Genomic DNA, 19276 nt, shown 5'->3' on the forward strand with positions numbered 1-19276 from the left:
CCTTTAACGGCAGGGGAATCTCCCTTTCCTGTTCTGGGTGAAGCTGAAGAAGACTCATCAACAAAGCCCGATCCTTCTCACCAACCTCAGCCCACACCTCCCAGCAATTGAACTTGAAAACACCTGGTTAAAACCACTTCCTATCTGAGACTAGAGAAGAGAATGTCAGGCACAATTTCCTGGCTGAACAAATAAGCCTAACGCTTATAGAGAGCCACTTCTCATTGTCACAGAGACTGGATGGACCAGCAAGGATGACAACCCTAACGGATTGATCCTTTCATCTTCCATCCTCCCAGTACAATGCTAACAAGAGGCTGATTGGAAACCCAGAATTCTGCAAAGAAAGATCTTCTCTTCACTGTCCCTAAGTAGGCAGTCTATCCCAGGTGCCAAGATGGAGTCAAGCTTGCTGATGTGGAGATTCTTCACATTCATCATGGTAACTGACTGCGTGACAGGTAAGGGGTCACAGGTGCCCACAGGAACTTGGAAAGGCTATTGGATGTTACTTCTCCCCAGCCACAGAATCACAGAGAGCCCCTAAGTAGAAGGTACAGAGAAGGGGGTTGAATCCTGGGCTCCACCTGTTCTTCACGACCCTCTGGAGCCCCATTTTATGCCCCAATTGTCTTTGATCTATATAAAGAGCTAGGAATGATGGACTCTCCTGTCACTCAAAGTCTTTGACAGTTCATTTTGGGATGAATAGAGTGGCCTGATAATTGAAAAGAAATTTCCTTTTATTTCCCAATGGATTTAGTTTTCTGCTGCACCCCCAAGCTATTAAGATAATGGTTAAAATCTGCTAGAAATCTCTCTAAGAGCAGGTAAATGTGCCTGAGATGTCAGTAACTCATATAGGAAATATTGGGATAATTTCAGATCTCAGAATAGTTTAGCTTCAAGGATGTATACTGCCTCAGGAAATCATACCTAGGAAGCTTCTTATATGTGCAACTTTATAGACATTTTGGAAATATAAGTGTGTTCACTTTCAGAACACTATTTTCTCTTGTGTTCTTATGTGTGTATATGCATGTGCTATATGTATGTGTATAGGATATATATATGTATGTATATGCAAATTTTGAATTTCATTCATCCTTTCACATGGGGTTTGTCAACGATTTTTTTTTTAAGAAATAACTACCAACTTCTACCTCAAAACCACCCTTCCTACCTGAGTGTGAATTTTCTCATGACTTCTTCTCTTGCTTGCCCAGGAAGACAGATAAGGTGGCAACGTCTATAATTTCATATCCTTAATTTCTAGATATATAACAATGCTAACTGGCCACAGAAAGATGTGCTAAGCAGTCAAACACGATGATACATATAGTCTTTTTGCTTGTTTGGGGGAAGTGGCCAAGTTATGTTGGGCTGTGAATTGACCCATGTGTAGGTACTTCTTCACTTTGCAGCTAAAGTGGACATGGTTTTAGGAATGCTTATAATGTGATTTCTGTCTCAGCGGGGTCTTTGCAAAGTGGGAGGTCAGTCCAAGCCAGAACAGAGAAGTCTTTACAATTATTCATGTCCTATTTCTGGGAAACAAGTTACAAGTAACCTTGTATTATTGCTAGCAAACGGTGACTTATCTGAGGAACAGTCTTGATGGCAGTGGGGCAAGTGGAAGTATTATGAGGACTCTTTTATTCACTCAGTTCTCCAAAAATCTATCCAATACCTCTTATTCCTATTTTCAGCACTGTACCAAATATAAAAATAAAACAGACAGTCTCTATCCTTAAGAGATTTATAACCTAGTAAGAGGGAGAAAGGCATAGATATAATAAAAGCAATGCAGTAATAAAGTTGGAATGTGATAAGATCTATGGGAGCATGAAACTAAAAGAGAAGACTTCGTGGAGGTGGCATGCAAGGGGAGTCCTGATGGACTAGTACATTTCCATAAGTAGAGATTTCAGACAGAGAGGACCATATGAGCAAAGACACAGAAGAGCATTAGGGAACCACAAGTGGTCTGCTGCAACTCCCAACACTGCACAGTGATGTGAGGATATTGGAAATTAAGATTGGAATGGTAGGATGAGGTCAAATTAATGATCCAAGGCCTTGGATAACAAGTTTAAAATTTTTAACTCCATTTGGTAGTCAAGGAAAGACTACTAGAAAGAAAAGTTATCATCTATAGAGTGCCTTCTATGTGCCAGGTATATATCTTATTTTAATCTTTATAACAACTTTGCAGTGTGGGTGTCACAAACCCACTAGATGAAGAAGAACCCAAAATTCAGAAGTCTCACAGGCAGTGACAGAGCTGGGGCTCAAACCCAGGTCTCCCTTGCTCGTGCTCTGTCTGTTCTGTTCACTGAGACGGGGTCAGAGCTCTGTGGAGAGGACTCTGGCATAGGGTGGAGAGACATTAGGTGCACAGAGGCAGTTCATGAGGCTCTTGAGATAGTCCAATCCAGAGGCAAATGAGGACTTGGTGGTAAAGAGAATGAAATGGGTTTGGTAACAAATAATCTCATCTTGGACTTTTTCCTCCAAGAACCCAATCTTAAGTCTTTTTATTCATTACGAGTGAGAGGTCTCAATTGAAATCAAACAGATTGTCAACAGATGCAATTTCTAGCTGATTCATAAGGTAGATTTTCATTCTGAAAGTTTCCAAAGCCACCATTTAAAAATTGTGATGTGTTACAATTAATCAACTTGAATGTTTTTAGTCTCTTTATTACTGGGTCCTGGGATGTGGTTAAAAGAAAATTCTCCTGATGTTACCATGGCACATTATTGAGGCACTTTTCTCAGAATTGTGGAAATTCTGAGAGTTTATGCCTTGATCATATTTCTTTCATTCTAGGAATTCTGTGATCAAATCTTCATCCCTTAGGCTAAAAAATAAAAAAACAAAAAAAGTGCAGTGTAAAGACTACTGCCCACACTGGAATTTCCCATCTTCACATTTGTCATTAAAACAAAAAATGTTTAACTCTTCACACCTAATCATTCAATTTCTCTAGATCCTAAAATGTTATTACCACTATTACCTTGCTCATCTTCAAGGTCTACCTCAGTGAGCCCTGGCTGTGTAGCTCAATTGGTTAGAGTATCATCTGCACACACCAAAGTTTCGGGGCACTTACAAGAATCAGCCAATGAATGCATAAAAAAGTGAATAACAAACTGATATTTTTCTCTATTTCTAAAATCATTAAATAAAAAATAATTAAAAAAAAAGATATACCTTGGTGAGACAGGGTTTTGGTAAGCATAGGAAGTACCTCATAAAATAGTTTCTACTTTTTAAAAATAGTTTGTCTTGCCCTAACTGGTTTGGCTCAGTGGATAGAGCATCAGCCCATGCACTGCAGGGTCCTGGGTTTGATTCCAGTCAAAGGCACGAACCTTGGTTGTGCAAGCTCGATCCCTGGCCCTGGTCGGGGTGTGTGCGGGAGGCAACCCATCAATGTGTTTCTCTCATATTGATGTTTCTCGCTCTGTCTCTTCCACTCTCTCTAAAAATCAATGGAAAAATATCCTCAGGTGAGGATTAACAACAACAAAAAAGTGTGTCTTACATAAGCAGTGCTGTATACACATGTAGATATGCTCCATTTTAGATTTAAGAAAACTGAGACACAAAAGAATTGACTTCACAAATGGACAGTGAGAGGTGCTAGCAAAGAACTGTGGGTGAGCTCTATAGCCCCACCACTTGAACCCTCATCTCAAAGAAAAGTATTCTTAAACTTTTTTGGCTAAATCCTTGAGTATGCTGAATACTTCTGTGTAATTTCTTGTTGAAGTCATTCCTATAATAGCTAGAGTGACCCTTAAGTCAGGCTATCCCTCAACATGGTGGCCACTGAAGTTTTTTTCCCTGTACCTCTCATTGCCCAATGAGCAGTAGAAACCTTGCAAATAGACAGAGCTCCCTTAGGGAGTGGGGCATGTCAACTGAGGTCAGTGGATAGAAGAATTAGAGGGAAATTGAACTTTGCAGGGAGCTGATAGAGGGCCAAACACTTCCTAACAAACATTGTTGGAGGACTAAAGAGAAGACATGTGAAGGATGTGATTTTTGACAAATTTGTATACTTCCCTGGGCCTCAGTTCCTCTCTGTAAAAGGAGAGGGTTGATAGAGATGATTTCAAGGCCCCCTTCCAGTCTATGTAAAGAATTCTGATAGGGGAAAAATAAGCTCTCCTTGAAAGGCATTTTCAAGCTGGGGTTCTTTGGAATGAAAAAGTTTCCCGCAAACTGAAGACATACACAACAGGATCTGGGTCTAGCGACCTTTCAGTGTCAAAGTACCAAAGCTGACATCTCATTGTAGGTTATTTCCAACTCCCTCCGCTGCTCTCAAGCACCACCCAGTGCCTTGGTAATTGTTGCAGTTGTAAGAGGCAAGGCAAAAACACCACTCACTGTTGGCGAGGCCTTCGGCTGCTTGTTTGCTTGATTAAGGAATTTTTGACTGAAACCATTTCCTTGTTCCTCACTGGAGAGATCTTAGATGAATGGGAACCTATTTCTCTTCTCTTATCCCAGGCCATTCCCTGTGAGAAAAGGAAAGAGTATCTTAATTCAATTGATTGCTTCAAAAAGTTATAAGCCCTTCACCCTGAAAATGTTCAAATAGAAGCTGTGGCCACTATTGTGGGATGCCATGAAGGGGTGCATGCTGGCCAGGAAGGTGGATTGGCAACATTCTGGGCTCCTTCCCACCTCTCCATTCTGGTTCTCCTCTGCCTCCTTCCAACCTGTATTTCTTCAAAAAAAAAAAAAAAATATATATATATATATATATATATATATATATATATATATATATCTTTGTTGATATATCATCAACAAAGAAACATCAATGATGAGAGAGAATCATTGATCAGCTGCCTCCTGCACACTTCACACTGGGGATTGAGCCTGAAACGTAGGCATGTGCCCTGATTGGGAATCAAACCATGATCTCTTGGTTCATGGATTGATGCTGAACCACACCAGCCAGCCCACCTGTACTTTTTCCTTCCCCTCCTAGAAAATGAAATTAGGGATATGTGATTTTCATCTTTTTCAAATCCGAAAGAATCCAGATAACATATAAGTGTGGATTCTTGGTTTTAATCCACTATCTGCTCCCCAACTCCAAACTTTGGGTGACAGTGAGAAACATAAAAGGAAGGAGAATTTGAGTGGGAAGGTGACTGAGGCTGGGTGAGGGGAGCCACTAAAAAGGTAAAATGTGAACCATGAGTTTATCTGTACAGGTTGGGACAAAAATAGGTTTATAGTTGTTCATATGGAAATTCCATAATTAATCAATAATAATACAAGAATAAAATCTGTTTTGTGTACTCACAATGGTAAGCTTACTTTTGCCCCACCCTGTATTTGGCCACACACCCAGAATAAGGAGCTCTTCCCCTCCTGCCCTCTCCACAAAAGCCACACACCCAGAATAAGGAGCTCTTCCCCTCCTGCCCTCTCCACAAAAGCGTAGGCTCCCTTCCTCTGGAAGCAGAAAGTGGAAGTGATAGACTCGGATCCCTTTGGATTTAGAATCTAGGGTTTCTTCCCTCTGGACTGACAATGTGTATCCCTCTGGTATCAATCTATGGCCCATCTGGGGCTCCTCTGTTACTGGGGGTCTCTACACTTCTTGGGACCCTCTTCTCTTGTTCAATTCTTTGTCTAGGCAGCTCTTAGGTAAGGAAAGATTGGAGGCCCTTAAAGAGCTCCCTTATCTCCTGCCAAACTCTTTGGTGACCCTTTCTGATGATTTCTTCAGGAAGTTTTGGTTAGGTAAAGTCATCTGCTGCACCAGGTACCATCAAGGATGGGGAGGAGAGTGGGAGAAAAAGGCCCAGCAAGCCTCACTACATAAAGATGAACCTCATGTATCACTCCTACGTACATAGCCTGAATTTCTCAACAGGAAAAATAATGTGATAACAACAATCCATCTAGTTTTTGGTTCTTAATTTTTTTTTGAGTGGTAAATTGGTAAATCCTTGAGAAAATTTGATGAGATCTATCAACTGTCTTCTTAGAAAAAAATGTGCAAATGCACAAAATTTTGAATAAAATTCTTGGGGATTAAAGCCTCCCTATAAACCAGGGTCCCCAGGTAAGACATCTGATTACATTATTTGATATCTTAACACCCATTGTCTTGAACAGAGAGAATGAGATACAGGAAGTTACCCTCTCTGGAAAGGAACTATAATTGGCAAGGGCAACCTAAGAGGTCTGGGAGCCTAGAGAAGACAGCAAGTAAAGGGTACTCAGGACAAACCAATGACACAAGGCAAGCAAGAAAAGTGGCAAAGCCAGGACTAGAATCTAGACCTCTTAAATTCCAGTCCAATATTCCCTGCATGTCTTTACATGGGCTCTCAATGACAAATCCATCTAGCAGGATTACTGAGATGAAAAATGTGACAGTCCTTGCCCTCAAACTGTTTTTGGCTGAACAATGGGGATGAAACACCTGCTGAGCAATTCTTCTCTTGACTGACAAGGGAAGCCAACAGTGTTTGCCAATGAGTCAACAACCCATCACTGAATCCCCCCACAAGGCTTTCAAATAAGTCACCCATTTAGGGGAAAAGAGTAATATAATTGTTTCTAGATATTTTAGGTATTTTCCACTCTAAGATTACTCAGATAGTTTTTGGCTATTTCACTTGTTTTAGGGTTACTCTGGGACTTGCTCCCTTCGATAAGGTAACACAAGTCCAACCGGGAAATGCATTTAGAGCAGTTGTTATCAACACCAACTATACATTAATTATGCATCTGGGATGTTTTAACAAATAATGACCAACCCTTGGCCCCAAGAATAATTAAGACCAATTAGTTGAGATTCTCTGGGGATGAGAATTGGACATAAAAATAAGTTTTTTAAAGTTCCTCAAAGGATTCAAGATGCAGTCATGATTGAAATCCACAAAATAATGATTCCCATTGTGGTCTGATTCCATGATTTCATTTCTATTCACTAAGAATGGGTGCCCTAGCACAGTACTTTCCAAACTTTAATGTATTTACAGATCACCTGTGGATATTGCTAGGAAGCAGAATCTGATTCAAGATGTCCAGGACAGGGTCTGAGATTCTGGTTCAAACAGGCTCCTACATGATGTGCATGGACCCCATTTCGAGTAGCAAGGCTCTTGTGTGAGAGAAGAAATACAAGTTGTGTCTACCCACACAGAACTTGCAGCTAAAATGGGCAAACCAATCTGGAAAGATTCAAGATCACATATTGCAAAATAGTATGCGGCAAAACTGACACATTCCATAGCGATCAGAATAGGTGGGCCTAGGAAAAACATATTTCTTAGGAAAGGCTTCTCGGAGGAGATGGGACTTATTGGCTCTGAATTTGTGCTTGTGAATATCAGAAGATGGGTTGCAGGATGGTGTTTTCTAATGATTTTGCTAAAGTTGTATACATGGATCATGCTCCATGAGTAACAAACTGAAAATAGGAGTTTACTAAGGCAATAAAAACATTGTATATATTAGAGGCCCGATGCACAAAATTCATGCAAGAGTAGGCCTTCCTTCCCCCGGCTGCTGGCACTGGCTTCCCTCTGGCACCCAGGACCCAGGCTTCCTTTGCAGCCCCGGCTTCATCCAGAAGGCTGTCTTGAAGGATGTCTGGTCTAATTAGCATATTACGCCATGTGTGTGTATATATATATACACACACACATACACACACACACACATATATATGAGCATTGTGTATGTGTGCATGCTGAGCAAAATGGCTAGTGATTCTCTGATTTAAAGAAAAAACTTTTGCTCAGAAAAAAGTATCTCACTTTAATCCTCTGTCTACACACATCATTGGGACCTGGTAGACTTCATTCACACAATAGATCACTGGATCAGCATCACCAAGGCTACATGACACCTTTGGGTAATAGTCAAGAAGCCCAAGGTCTTATTTCCCCACATGCAAATGTTGTCCCTGACCCAGTACCAGCTAACCGCATGCTGGTGGCTAGAGTATCCTGACAGCTCATACCTACAACCCCACCACCCAATTCATGGGGCTTTTGATCAGGAACTCTGCATGTAGCCCAGTGCCAGGCATCCTGCCTACAGGAGGAAACTAGGGCACCAAAGTGTGGGTGTCATAAGTGGGGGTCACCAGGCTGGGAGGAAGACGAAGGGAAGGAGTAAGGTGCTGGTCAGAAGTCTGTGCCTCTGGCCCATCCCATGGTGGAAGGAGAGGGTCAGATTAGCCAGACATGCTTTCTGGGCTGCTTTCTCCCTTCCAGGAGTCCCCACACTCCTTATTCCAGATGCCATGAAAGAATAGGCTGGTGTCAGACTAGGAGCAGTTAAGTACTTTTTCCTAAAAAAAAATAAAATAATAAATAAAGAAGAAGAAGAAGAAGAAGAAGAAGAAGAAGAAGAAGAAGAAGAAGAAGAAGAAGCACATTTCTAAAGATCAAAAGGAAGTTCAAAGAAGGCAATTGGTTCCTTTACACTAAAGAGCATGGAAAGTTGACTAGTTTCCAGTAGGCCCTGATTGCCTATGGTGACAAAGAAAGGTGAGCTGATGAGAGAAGCTGTGAACTGGAAAACAGCTGGCTGGTTAAGGCAGGCCGTGCACAAATACTGATACCAACACCTAGTTTTTCCTTTCAGGCTTATTTGCTTTCAGCCTGTTCCAAGAAATATTTTAAACTGTAATGATAATAACAAGAGCGACTATTCATATTCTATAGGCTATCTTTCAGGTATTATGTGAAAACATAGTATTACTTCAGTTAATCCTCAAAATAAGGCAGGCTGTATTGTTAATCCCATTTTACACCTGGAAAACTGAGGCTTATAGAGGTTAAATATGTGGCGCAATGTCACACAATTAGGCTGTGAGCCAGGCAGTCTCACCCCAGAGCCTGTGTTCTTTAATGTTCTTCTAAACTGCTTCTAAGGGTCCAAGATGTATGTGCCGTGTTAACAGAGAAGTTTATTTCCACTCTTTCAAAAGTTGAAGTAAACATGTTCTGGGGTATGTCCCACTGCTTCTGTGGCTGTGCATAAATTAATGTGCCTGTGCTTACAGAAACCAAACCCTGCTGCCACGGGGAGCTGTCCCTTAATGTACGGGAGGGACGGTCTCTTAAGGGCCATCAAGTCCCTGGAGTCTTAAATTCTCTGAATCTTGCTATTCCCCTTCAGTGCTCCTTCTACCCTCAAAAGAGTAGCTGCAGTTGTCTTTCTTGCATTTGACTGTGCTTCAAAGAAACTTCAGTTGGGCCACGTCTGCCCCAAACGCCCACAAAACAGAGGAAATTCCGAGCACCTCCGGGCATGAGTCAACCACACCATGTTCAGGAATTGCCATCTCTGCCCACGGAATCACCCACTCTTTTCTGTTTGGGACCGAAATAGATACCTCCTTCAGCAGCCTCACTGCTTTCTGTACTCTCAGCAATAAAAACAAAGGCAGGATAGATGGGTGCCTCTAAGGCAACATGGTGGGAGATTTCTCTGCTGTGATGGTTTTCAGAATGAAACCGTTGCTGCCAAGGTAGAGCCCACAGACAGGATGGGTGGGGCAGGTGGAAGAGGGAAGCCATAGGGTAGCTGGGGACATCTTGCCTGCGCCAGACCTTCCAGTCATTTGTTCATTCCGTTGTTTATTCATTCATTCAGCAAGTATGTATTGAGCAACTACCATGTGCCAAATACAGGGTAAGAGATGAATGTAACCCAGTCCTTAGTCTCTAGGAGCTCACCAGGCTGCAGTGGAGAAATACATGGCACAGATAATTACAACCCAAGATCTAAGGTACAAGAGTAAATAAAGAAAGAGTGATGGAACACACAGATAGATAGATGGTCATTCTTACTGCAAGTCCCAACATCTTAAGTCAATGAATGCCTCAAGTTTACACTAACATTTGGGACAAAAAAAAAAAAAAAAAAAAAAGGAAGCTGAGAGCATTGTTTGGTCATTATTAATGACCACAATCAAACACTAATTTTGAATTTGGAATAACATAGAGAGAGGATGTGCAGAAACTGTCTTTTGCTCAAGAAATTCCTTTACAGGAAAATGGAAATATTTCAAGTGGGAGTATTTACAGTTCTTTAAGATCCAACTGTTTGATTTCTCCTGAATCCCCCAAGTGGTGCAGAAACCCCTTTATAGATGGTGCTGACCAAGTGCTGCCTCCCCAGCGGGGCATGAACCACTCCCCCACCTTAAACACCCAGGGAGGACCTAAGGAAACCTAACAGGTTTGATTTATGTTACTATGTACTTAAAAGCAAAGCAACAGTGGTGTTTTGTGTTTTTTTTTTGTTTTGTTTTTTTTTTAATTTCATGAAATGAGCCTTTTGGAGCAAACTGGCCCATCTCCTCATCGAAAGATCAGTTATTATGACACCAAGTAAAGGGCAAAGAATCATTTCTAAGAGTTTTGTTTGAAGTCCCCAAAACACAAGTTGACGTCAGCTTCTTCCTGTCTCAGAGCGCTGTGAGTTTCCCGGGAGTTTTGGGGGTGATGGTGATGACTTTACAAGAGGTTGCTCATCTGACACCTTTCCTGGCTGTGGCCAAGGCTGTCTTGGCTTCCCCGGCTGATGAAACCAGGCACAGCCTTCAGACTCAACTGAGCGTCTGTGTGGTATCTGTTTCCGGCCCCTGTGGTAGTGACACCTCTGTTCAGAGCCTGATTTAGAATAAAAGGATCTTTGTAAAAAGAAAACTCCGTATTTTAAGTGGAAAGCAAAACAAGCAACTACAAACACACACACACACACACACACACCCCAAAACCATTATAAAATAAAAGGGCAATTTCCTCAGACATCCTGCTAACACACAAGAGAGCACAGAGACCGCAAAGGGTTAGCATTTCAGCTCTCAGTATTCAGACATTTTTTCATTTATTTCACTTTGGCTTTCACTGCATTTCATTCATCAGGCCAGGAATTTCACTTTCCCTCTCCCAGGGAGTCTTGCGTTTCCCTCCTCTGGTCTGGGTTTGCCACAGGCTGGGGCAGGAGGAACTTTGAGCCAGAGCAGGACAGGCCGCCTCAGCACCCTCCTTTCCTCCTCTTCATGTGGTAGTAATTGCGGCTCTGGAGACTTTCTGTGGGCCAGCCATGCCTTAAGCTGTACACTTTTCATGTATTATCTTGCTGAATCCTCAGAACAACCCTATGAGACAGGTACCATTATTATCACCCCCATTTTACAGGTGAGGAAATAGGTTGTGAGGCCCAAAATAGCAGTAGAAGTGGGCTATCTGCTCCATCCTTGTAGAAGGAAAGCAACTGTCCCATGGCTTATATGCAAGCCAGCTTCCCATCTCTCATTTGAAGTCTTTCTTTGATTTACCCCCAAATTAATCTCCCCTGAAAGCAAAATTCATGATGACTTTTCCCTGATCAAAGAGCTCAAATCATTTTCCACTGCCTATAGGTCACATTTCCAAAGCCTGGCATCTAATATTCTTACCTGGATGTCCCCATGTCCTCTGCAGAGGGCACCCCAGCTCCATGCAACCCTGCCAGCAGCTCTCCTCCTATTCTTCACCTGTGATTTCAAAGCTTGGCTCCTAGAAAAGTCTTATTTCCCGCCCCCCACCCCCCTTACTGGAATAATCTCCCACACCTCAGCTGCCTACTTGGAGTTCTGACCACTGAAAAACAGCTTGGGAGAGCAGAAAGGGCTCATGAATCAGGGAATCTATAGGCTTGAATTCAGATCCTAGCTTGGACTTGCATGACTTGACTTTCCTTTAAGCCAATCACTGAGTGCCCTTCTCTGCAGGCACTAGCAGGGTGGTGGGGTCTGATGGACACAGTGTGGTAAGCACTGTCTAAAGAAATGGCAGGGTAGCCTGCGAGTGCAGAGGAATACCGTAAAACCAAGGCTGGGGAGGGTCCCGAAGGCTTCCTAGAGAAAAACGACAATGAGGGCGACCTGCAGGAGAAGCAAGAGCCAAGAAGGTAGAAACTAAGTTTTAAGTACAGTGTGAGCAAGGCCAAAGACAAAAGAAACAGTGAGTTCCGAGAGCTGCACATAGTTCTACCAGGCCAGAGCATTCAGGTACACAGCAGGGGCGGAGACTTTTGAAGCTGGGTATGAGCTATATCACAAAGCCTTGCCAAGTACAGGGGTAAGCACTGTATCCTGAGAGGAACAGAATACCACAGGGCAGTCTTAGGCAAGGGAGGGACATGATCAGGAGAGTTGGCACTGTCTTCATTGTGAATGATAAGCAGCAGACGGGATGGGAGTCAGGGAGTGGCAGACCACAAAGTTAGGCTGCTAGGTGAGGTGAGAGTGGATGGTAGGCAGGTTTCTTTTTTTTTTTTTTAATAGGAATATTTTTATATTTTATTTTTTTTCTTTTAAAAAAAATCTTTATTGTTGAGAGTATTATAGGTGTCTTCCCTTTTGCCCCCCATTGCTCCCCTCCACCCGGTTCCTGCCCCACCCCAGGCCATCACCACTTTATTGTCTGTGTCCATAGGTACTGCATATATCATATAAGATCTTTAGTTAATCTGTTCCCGTAATCCCTACCCCCTTCCCACTGAGATTCATCAGTCTGTTCCATGTTTCCATGCCTCTGATTCTACTCTAGTCATCAGTTTATGTTGTTCATTAGATTCCTTATTCATTTATTTTGATTTTTAGATTCAATTGTTGATAGAATTTATTGCCCATTTTATTTATTTTTCTTTTTTAAATAAATCTTTATTGTTCAGATTATTACAATTGTTCCTCTTTCTTCCCCCCATAGCTCCCCTCCACCAGGTTCCCACCCCCCCTTTGTCCTCCCCCCCACACACTGTCCTCATCCATAGGTGTACGCTTTTTGTTCAGTCTCTTCCCACACCCCTCAAATCCCTTTCCCCCCGAGAATTGTTAGTCCACTCCCTTTCTATGCCCCTGATTCTATTATATTCACCAGTTTATTCTGTTCATCAGATTTTTTTTAAATATATTTTATTGATATTTTACAGAGAGGAAGGAAGAGGGATAGAGAGCTAGAAACATCAATGAGAGAGAAACATCGATCAGCTGCCTCCTGCACACCCCCTACTGGGGATGTGCCCGCAACCAAGGTACGTGCCCTTGACCGGAATCGAACCCGGGACCCTTCAGTCCGCAGGCCGACGCTCTATCCACTGAGCCAAACCAGTTTCGGCCATCAGATTTTTTATTCACTTGATTTTTAGATTCACTTGTTAATAGATATGTATTTGTTGTTCATAATTTTTAACTTTACCTTTTTCTTCTTCTTCCTCTTCTTAAAGAATACCTTTCAGCATTTCATATAATACTGGTTTGGTGGTGCTGAACTCCTTTAGCTTTTTCTTATCTGTGAAGCTCTTTATCTGACCTTCAATTCTGAATGATAGCTTTGCTGGGTAGAGTAGTCTTGGTTGTAGGTTCTTGCTATTCATCACTTTGAATATTTCTTGCCACTCCCGTCTGGCCTGCATAGTTTCTGTTGAGAAATCAGCTTAGAGTCATATGGGTGCTCCTTTGTAGGTAACTAACTGTTTTTCTCTTGCTGCTTTTAATATTCTCTCTTTGTCTTTTGCTCTTAGCATTTTAATTATGATGTGTCTTGGTGTGGTCCTCTTTGGATTCCTTTTGTTTGCGCTTCCTGGACTTGTAAGTCTATTTCTTTCACCAGGTGGGGGAAGTTTTCAGTCATTATTTCTTCAAATAGGTTTTCAGTATCTTGCTCCTTCTCTTCTTCTGGCACCCCCATACTTCAGATGTTGGTACGCTTGAAGTTGTCCCAGAGGATCCTTACACTATCTTCATATTTTTGGATTCTTTTTTCTTTTTTCTTTTCCGGTTTGGTGTTTTTTGCTTCTTTGTATTTCAAATCTTTGACTTGATTCTTGCAGTCCTCTAGTCTGCTGTTGATCCCTGTATATTATTTTTTATTTCAGTCAGTGTATGTTTAATTTCTAGTTGGTCCTTTTTCATATCCTTCAGGGTCTCACTAAATTTATTGGCAGTTTCTAGAAAATTCTTGAAAAACCTTATAACTGTAGTTTTGAACTCTAAATCCAGTTGTTTTCTTTCCTCCATTTCTTTCATTTGTGACCTGTTTCTTTGTCTCCACATTTTGGCTGCTTCCCTGAGTTGATAGAGTGGCTTTGTGTGCTAGGTGTTCTATAGGGCCCAGTGGCTCAGCCTCCCCAGTTACCTGAGGTGGACACTCTTGGTGCACCCCTTTGTGGGCTGTGTGCACAGTCTTGTTGTAGTTAAGCCTTGATTGTTGTTGGTATCCCTGGGAGGAATTGACCTTCAGGCCAATTGGCTGTGAGGATCAGCTGTGTCCATGATGGGAGAACTTCTGTGCTGGAGACACCCTTATGAGACAAGACTTGCTTCAGTGGGGCTTTGGTGCTCACTGAGTCTGCCCCCTAAGTGTGTCCCTTATGGATCTGAGGAGTTGTAATCTGGATGGTCACACTCTGACCCCTGGGTACACTGGCTCTTGGGTCTCCAAGGCAGTGCTAATTTAGCCTCTGCCTGAGGCCACCCAGCAGGAGTTACGGAGAGATCTGCAGATTCCTCTTCTTTGTTTGGGTTTTGGAGGTGCCCAGATGAGGCCCAGCTGTGAAGCAATGCAAGCTGCTATGGGGCCTTGGGCCTTCTTTTGGATGTTCTGGGTCTCACTGACTCAGCTGCAGTTTGTTAGGTAAGTTTAGAATTCAAAGGACCAGACCATTCATATGCAAAAGCCTCTGCACTCAGCTTGGATGGGGTGGAGTCTCAGGGTGGAGCAAACAGCTCTGGCTTCCCGTCAGCCCTGCCCTAAGAGGCCCCTGTGTCTCAGTGTCCCATAGTAATCGCTGCAAGCACCTCTGAGAGAAGGCCGCCCTCAAGTTTCGCCTGCTGCCAGACAGTCCAGTTTCTCCCCGTATGAGTCTGGGTCCTCAGAATCTCACCTGGAACTGGAGTTCAGAGCAGTCAGGAGCTTTTGTCTCCCCCCCCCCCCGATTGAGAAAGCCAGCCGCGTACTCAGTTGCCAGCCCTCTCCACACACGCATCTCAGTACCTCTGCCTCCTGCAGCTCCTCTGAGTCTCAGTGTGCTTTTCTCTTTCCTTCTAGTTATAGAATTTCCACTCAGCCAGCCTTCCTGTCATTCTGGATGATGTCCGTTTTGTCTTTTAGTTGTAGTTTTGAAATTGTTGTGTGAGGTAGCAGTTCAGGTGTTTACCTATGCCGCCATCTTGGTTTCTCGGTAGGCAGGTTTCTTAAACATCCATGGGCTTCAGTTGCAGTGGGTATAAAATGGGAACAAAACCCCTCAACCCCCCGCCCACTGGCTATGTAAGACAGGCTGCCTAAAATAACCAGGATGTAGAAGGTGCTCAATAAACATGACTTGCTGGGCTTCTAATCTGCATAACCAAAGGCCCAGTGGAACTTTCCACATGGATATCTCTCAGGCTTCCCACACTGAATACATCCAGAATTGCTCTCCCAGGCTCTTTCTCTCTCCCCCCACCCACCTTTTCTGTTTCAATGGTAACACCATTATCCACTCAGCTGTCCTGGAAACCTGGGAAAATTCCTTCTTTTCTTTCACTGGTCCCATGTACCCAATCAAGCCCCAATCTCTAGAGACTCCAGCCCTTACAATCTCTGAACATTAGCAACCTCTCTCCATGATCACTCTCATCACCCCCACTGAGAAGACCCACGACAGCATCCCCACAATGCAGGACAGGTGCAGGACAAGGGCAGTGGGAGGTCATAGGCTGCAGTGACCACAGGAACAGATGCAGCCAAGGCACCAAAGGGAGGAAAGGTCTGAGCACATACAGCTGTTAGGCTGCTGGGTCCAAATACTGCCTTTGGGACCGACAGGCTATGTAGCTCTGGGAAGGTCACTCACTGAACCTATCGGTGCCTCACTTCTACCACCTATGAAATGCAGATGATAAGAACTACTCATCTAATAATTAATTATTCAGTGATTCTTACAAATGATAATTATGTTAATTAAACTATAGTATTTTGTATATTATTTAACATATATTTAATTCTATTTTAATAATATAATATAATATTGTGTTATTTAGCATTACTCTTTATAATAGCCTATTTCATAGGTGGCTGAGAGGAATAGGGGAGTTAATGTGTGTGAAGTGCCTAGAATAGCTCCTGGCGTGCAGTTACTCTGAGATACCTTGGACAAAATGTATGCTCTTATGCCTGCAAACAATTGAGAGGAGGAGTCTTCGAGCCCCCTTTCAGTCCTGACATTCTATGGCTTAATAAATACTTGCCCTATAATGGAGTGAAAAGTAACATCTCTTCAACATCATTCTGAGTATGCCATTTAACTTCCCAGGGGTCAGCTATAATGACCACATCCTTGATGAGTTCCATTTGTTACTTTTTAGCACAAAGCAATTCCCAGTGAATCAAGGTAACAGATCTTAAGTTCCCATGTCCTTAGAAAATTCAGCCACCTTGGATTTAATGCCCAATATTAATGCCCATTGCAGGCTCAGAAACCATGATTTCACTGGATAACTAAGAATTTATGTAAGGCGGGAATGGTGCAGAGCGCTGAGAACGTGGAAGGCTGTGTTTACCTCAGCGCTGGCTGCGGGATGCAGCCCTCTCTGAGTCCACAGACTGAACACAAAAGCCTTTAAGTTAACATATTGGGGACCAGTGGTTTTATTGCTAGCTTTCCCCAGTGGCCAGATAAGTTTCTATTGAACGAGTACAAAAAAACGTTTTACATAAATGTTAAAGGCACGCTTTAAAGTTAAATACCCATTGCATTTTGAAGTTACTTATTACATGTTCTTACAAGCTAATACCTTTTTAAAGTATGATACTTTGTAAAACACTGTGTAACATGAAGTGGAACTAAACAAAGCTGGCAAATGTAACGCGTTTCTCTTCTCTTACCATTATTTTTACATACTTTGCAAACTTTAGTAGGATATTTCTTTTTATATGAAGTTTCTGCAATTGAAACGCTATTGTAATAGTTATCTTGGTATATGTGATGCCCCAATTCCAGATCCAGCTAAAGTAATGACAGAATAGAGTCATTCAATTTTTTCCCTTCACCTGTGTAAATTTCCATATTGCAAATATACCCAGTCTTGCTCTCACACACCATTCTTACAAGTAAACCATATTTAATAATTTCAGCTGGGTTGTAAGTTCAAAATAGAAGACGGGACCTTCAGGGAATCATGCCTTCATCTAATGATAAGTCTCGCATAGGTTTATATATTGTTTGAAATTTGATAATAAAGTGGTCGAGTACAGATTGAATTTAAATAGCCTGGATGAAGATTTAGTCATCTTTGCATTGTCATTGAAATGCCAATAAGTCCAGATTTGTTCAAAACGATTTAGACTCATCGTCTGAGGAAATATTGGAACAGCTAGAACTGGATTTGTAGACCAATATTCTTTCCAATTATCCTTTCGAGTATGCCCCATTAGCACTATAAGTCCTAAAAATTTTTTCATATCTATTGGAGTAACAGGAGACCACTTTATTGCTATCAAAATTTTGTGCTTTCCCAAATTATGGTTATAATATATTTTCGATTGATTGATGACAAAATATTCAAACAGGTCGTTGTCAAAAATCAAGTTGGTGACTTCAATGATGTTCTTAGAATCACACGGTATAACTGTAACCCAAGTATTATCTTCAAATTTTCCCAAGTTAGGTTGAAAGTCCTCTTTTTGACCAATCATTATCTTGGCAACCAGGACCCAAATTACACTCAAAATCATGTGTGGAATTGTTCAAATTTTCGGGTTTGGAATCACTTGAAATTACTATTTTTTGCCTTTTTGAAGGAATAACTATATCACTGCCACTGTCAAAGCTTTCATCACTTTCACTTGGAATATCTGATAAATTGTCAGTAAATATATCCAGAATTTTATCATGTTCTTTGTCACTATCCATGGTTACTGAGCACTTTAAAAATATCAAATTGATATAAAAAACAGTTATTTTTATTACTAACGACAAAAGACTAATCACTTTTTTAAAAAAATATATATTTTATTGATTTTTTACAGAGAGGAAGAGAGAGTTAGAAACATCGATCAGCTGCCTCCTGCACACCTCCCACTGGGGATGTGCCCGCAACCAAGGAACATGCCCCTGACCGGAATCGAACCTGGGACCTTTCAGTCCGCAGGCCGACGCTCTATCCATTGAGCCAAACCTGTCAGGGAAAGACTAATCACTTTTAATTCCTTTTGTAATTTTTAACTTCAGTGAATGTGTTTTCCATTACACTGTTTCTCTCTAAATGACAATGAAAAGCCGAGAATTTTTGTGATTGGTCACAAGCCTCAGAACAGGAAACACGAGAATGCTCGTGATCCGTCCGCAATATGTTAAGTTGGCTTTTCTAAGGCCAGTCCCTGGAGTACAAGTGAGGATTTTTGGTAACATAACCTCCTCCCTATCCTGTGTTGCCCACCACATCATCCCACGGGAAGTCCGAGGTCAGGGGGCAGCATGGTGGAGGTCTGGTGAGGACCTGCTTCAGGGTCACAGATGCCCACCTCCTTACTGGGTCCTCACATGGCAGAGAGCAGGGAGAGGAAGCCAGCTCTCTCGTGCCTCTTAGAAGGGCATGAATCCCATTCATGGCTTCACCCTCATGACCTCATCTAACTGTAAAGGCCTCACCTTCTAATACCATCACATTGGACAGTAGAGGAGGGGGGAGGGTTACAAATATTCAGTCCAAACAGTATACACTTGTGTCTTGTTTAAAGTTCTGATTCTTTTTTTTTTTTTTTTTTTTAATATATTTTATTGATTTTTTTACAGAGAGGAAGGAAGAGTGATAGATAGTCAGAAACATCGATGAGAGAGAAACATCGATCAGCTGCCTCTTGCACACCTCCTACTGGGGATGTGCCCGCAACCAAGTTACATGCCCTTGACCGGAATCGAACCTGGGACCTTTCAGTTCGCAGGCTGACGCTCTTCCACTGAGCCAAACCGGTTTTGGCTAAAGTTCTGATTCTTGAGAGCAAAGAGTGCCTCCGAGTGAAGGACCCAAGTGTCACTCCCAGGAGATGGGTATGGAGATAACGGGAGAGAGTGGCTGCAGGCAACATTTGACCCAGGGCCATCGCCGGTTTTGCACATGCAGATTTGGTGTGCTCACACAATAAGTGTCTGCGTTGAAGTGGCTGGTTCTTGCCTGACACCCAGACCAGGCTACGGTTCTGAGGAGGAACACTGTGTGGCTGAAGTCTCCCTTGTTTC

General features: G+C 42.3%; 1 protein-coding gene across 1 annotated transcript in view; it reads left to right on the forward strand.

Moving 5' to 3' along the window:
* Positions 1 to 397: 397 nt before the first annotated feature.
* The window catches only part of IL2RA (interleukin 2 receptor subunit alpha), a gene marked incomplete at both ends in the record, with an annotated part of 56779 nt that continues 37900 nt past the window's right edge, over positions 398 to 19276 (forward strand). The window contains one exon of the mRNA XM_080669630.1: positions 398 to 461. Within this exon, the coding sequence (XP_080525756.1) occupies positions 398 to 461 (64 nt within the window). The remainder of the gene's footprint in view (positions 462 to 19276) is intronic.

Source organism: Plecotus auritus (assembly GCF_963455305.1).
Source record: "Plecotus auritus genome assembly, chromosome: 1".
NCBI lineage: Eukaryota > Metazoa > Chordata > Mammalia > Chiroptera > Vespertilionidae > Plecotus > Plecotus auritus.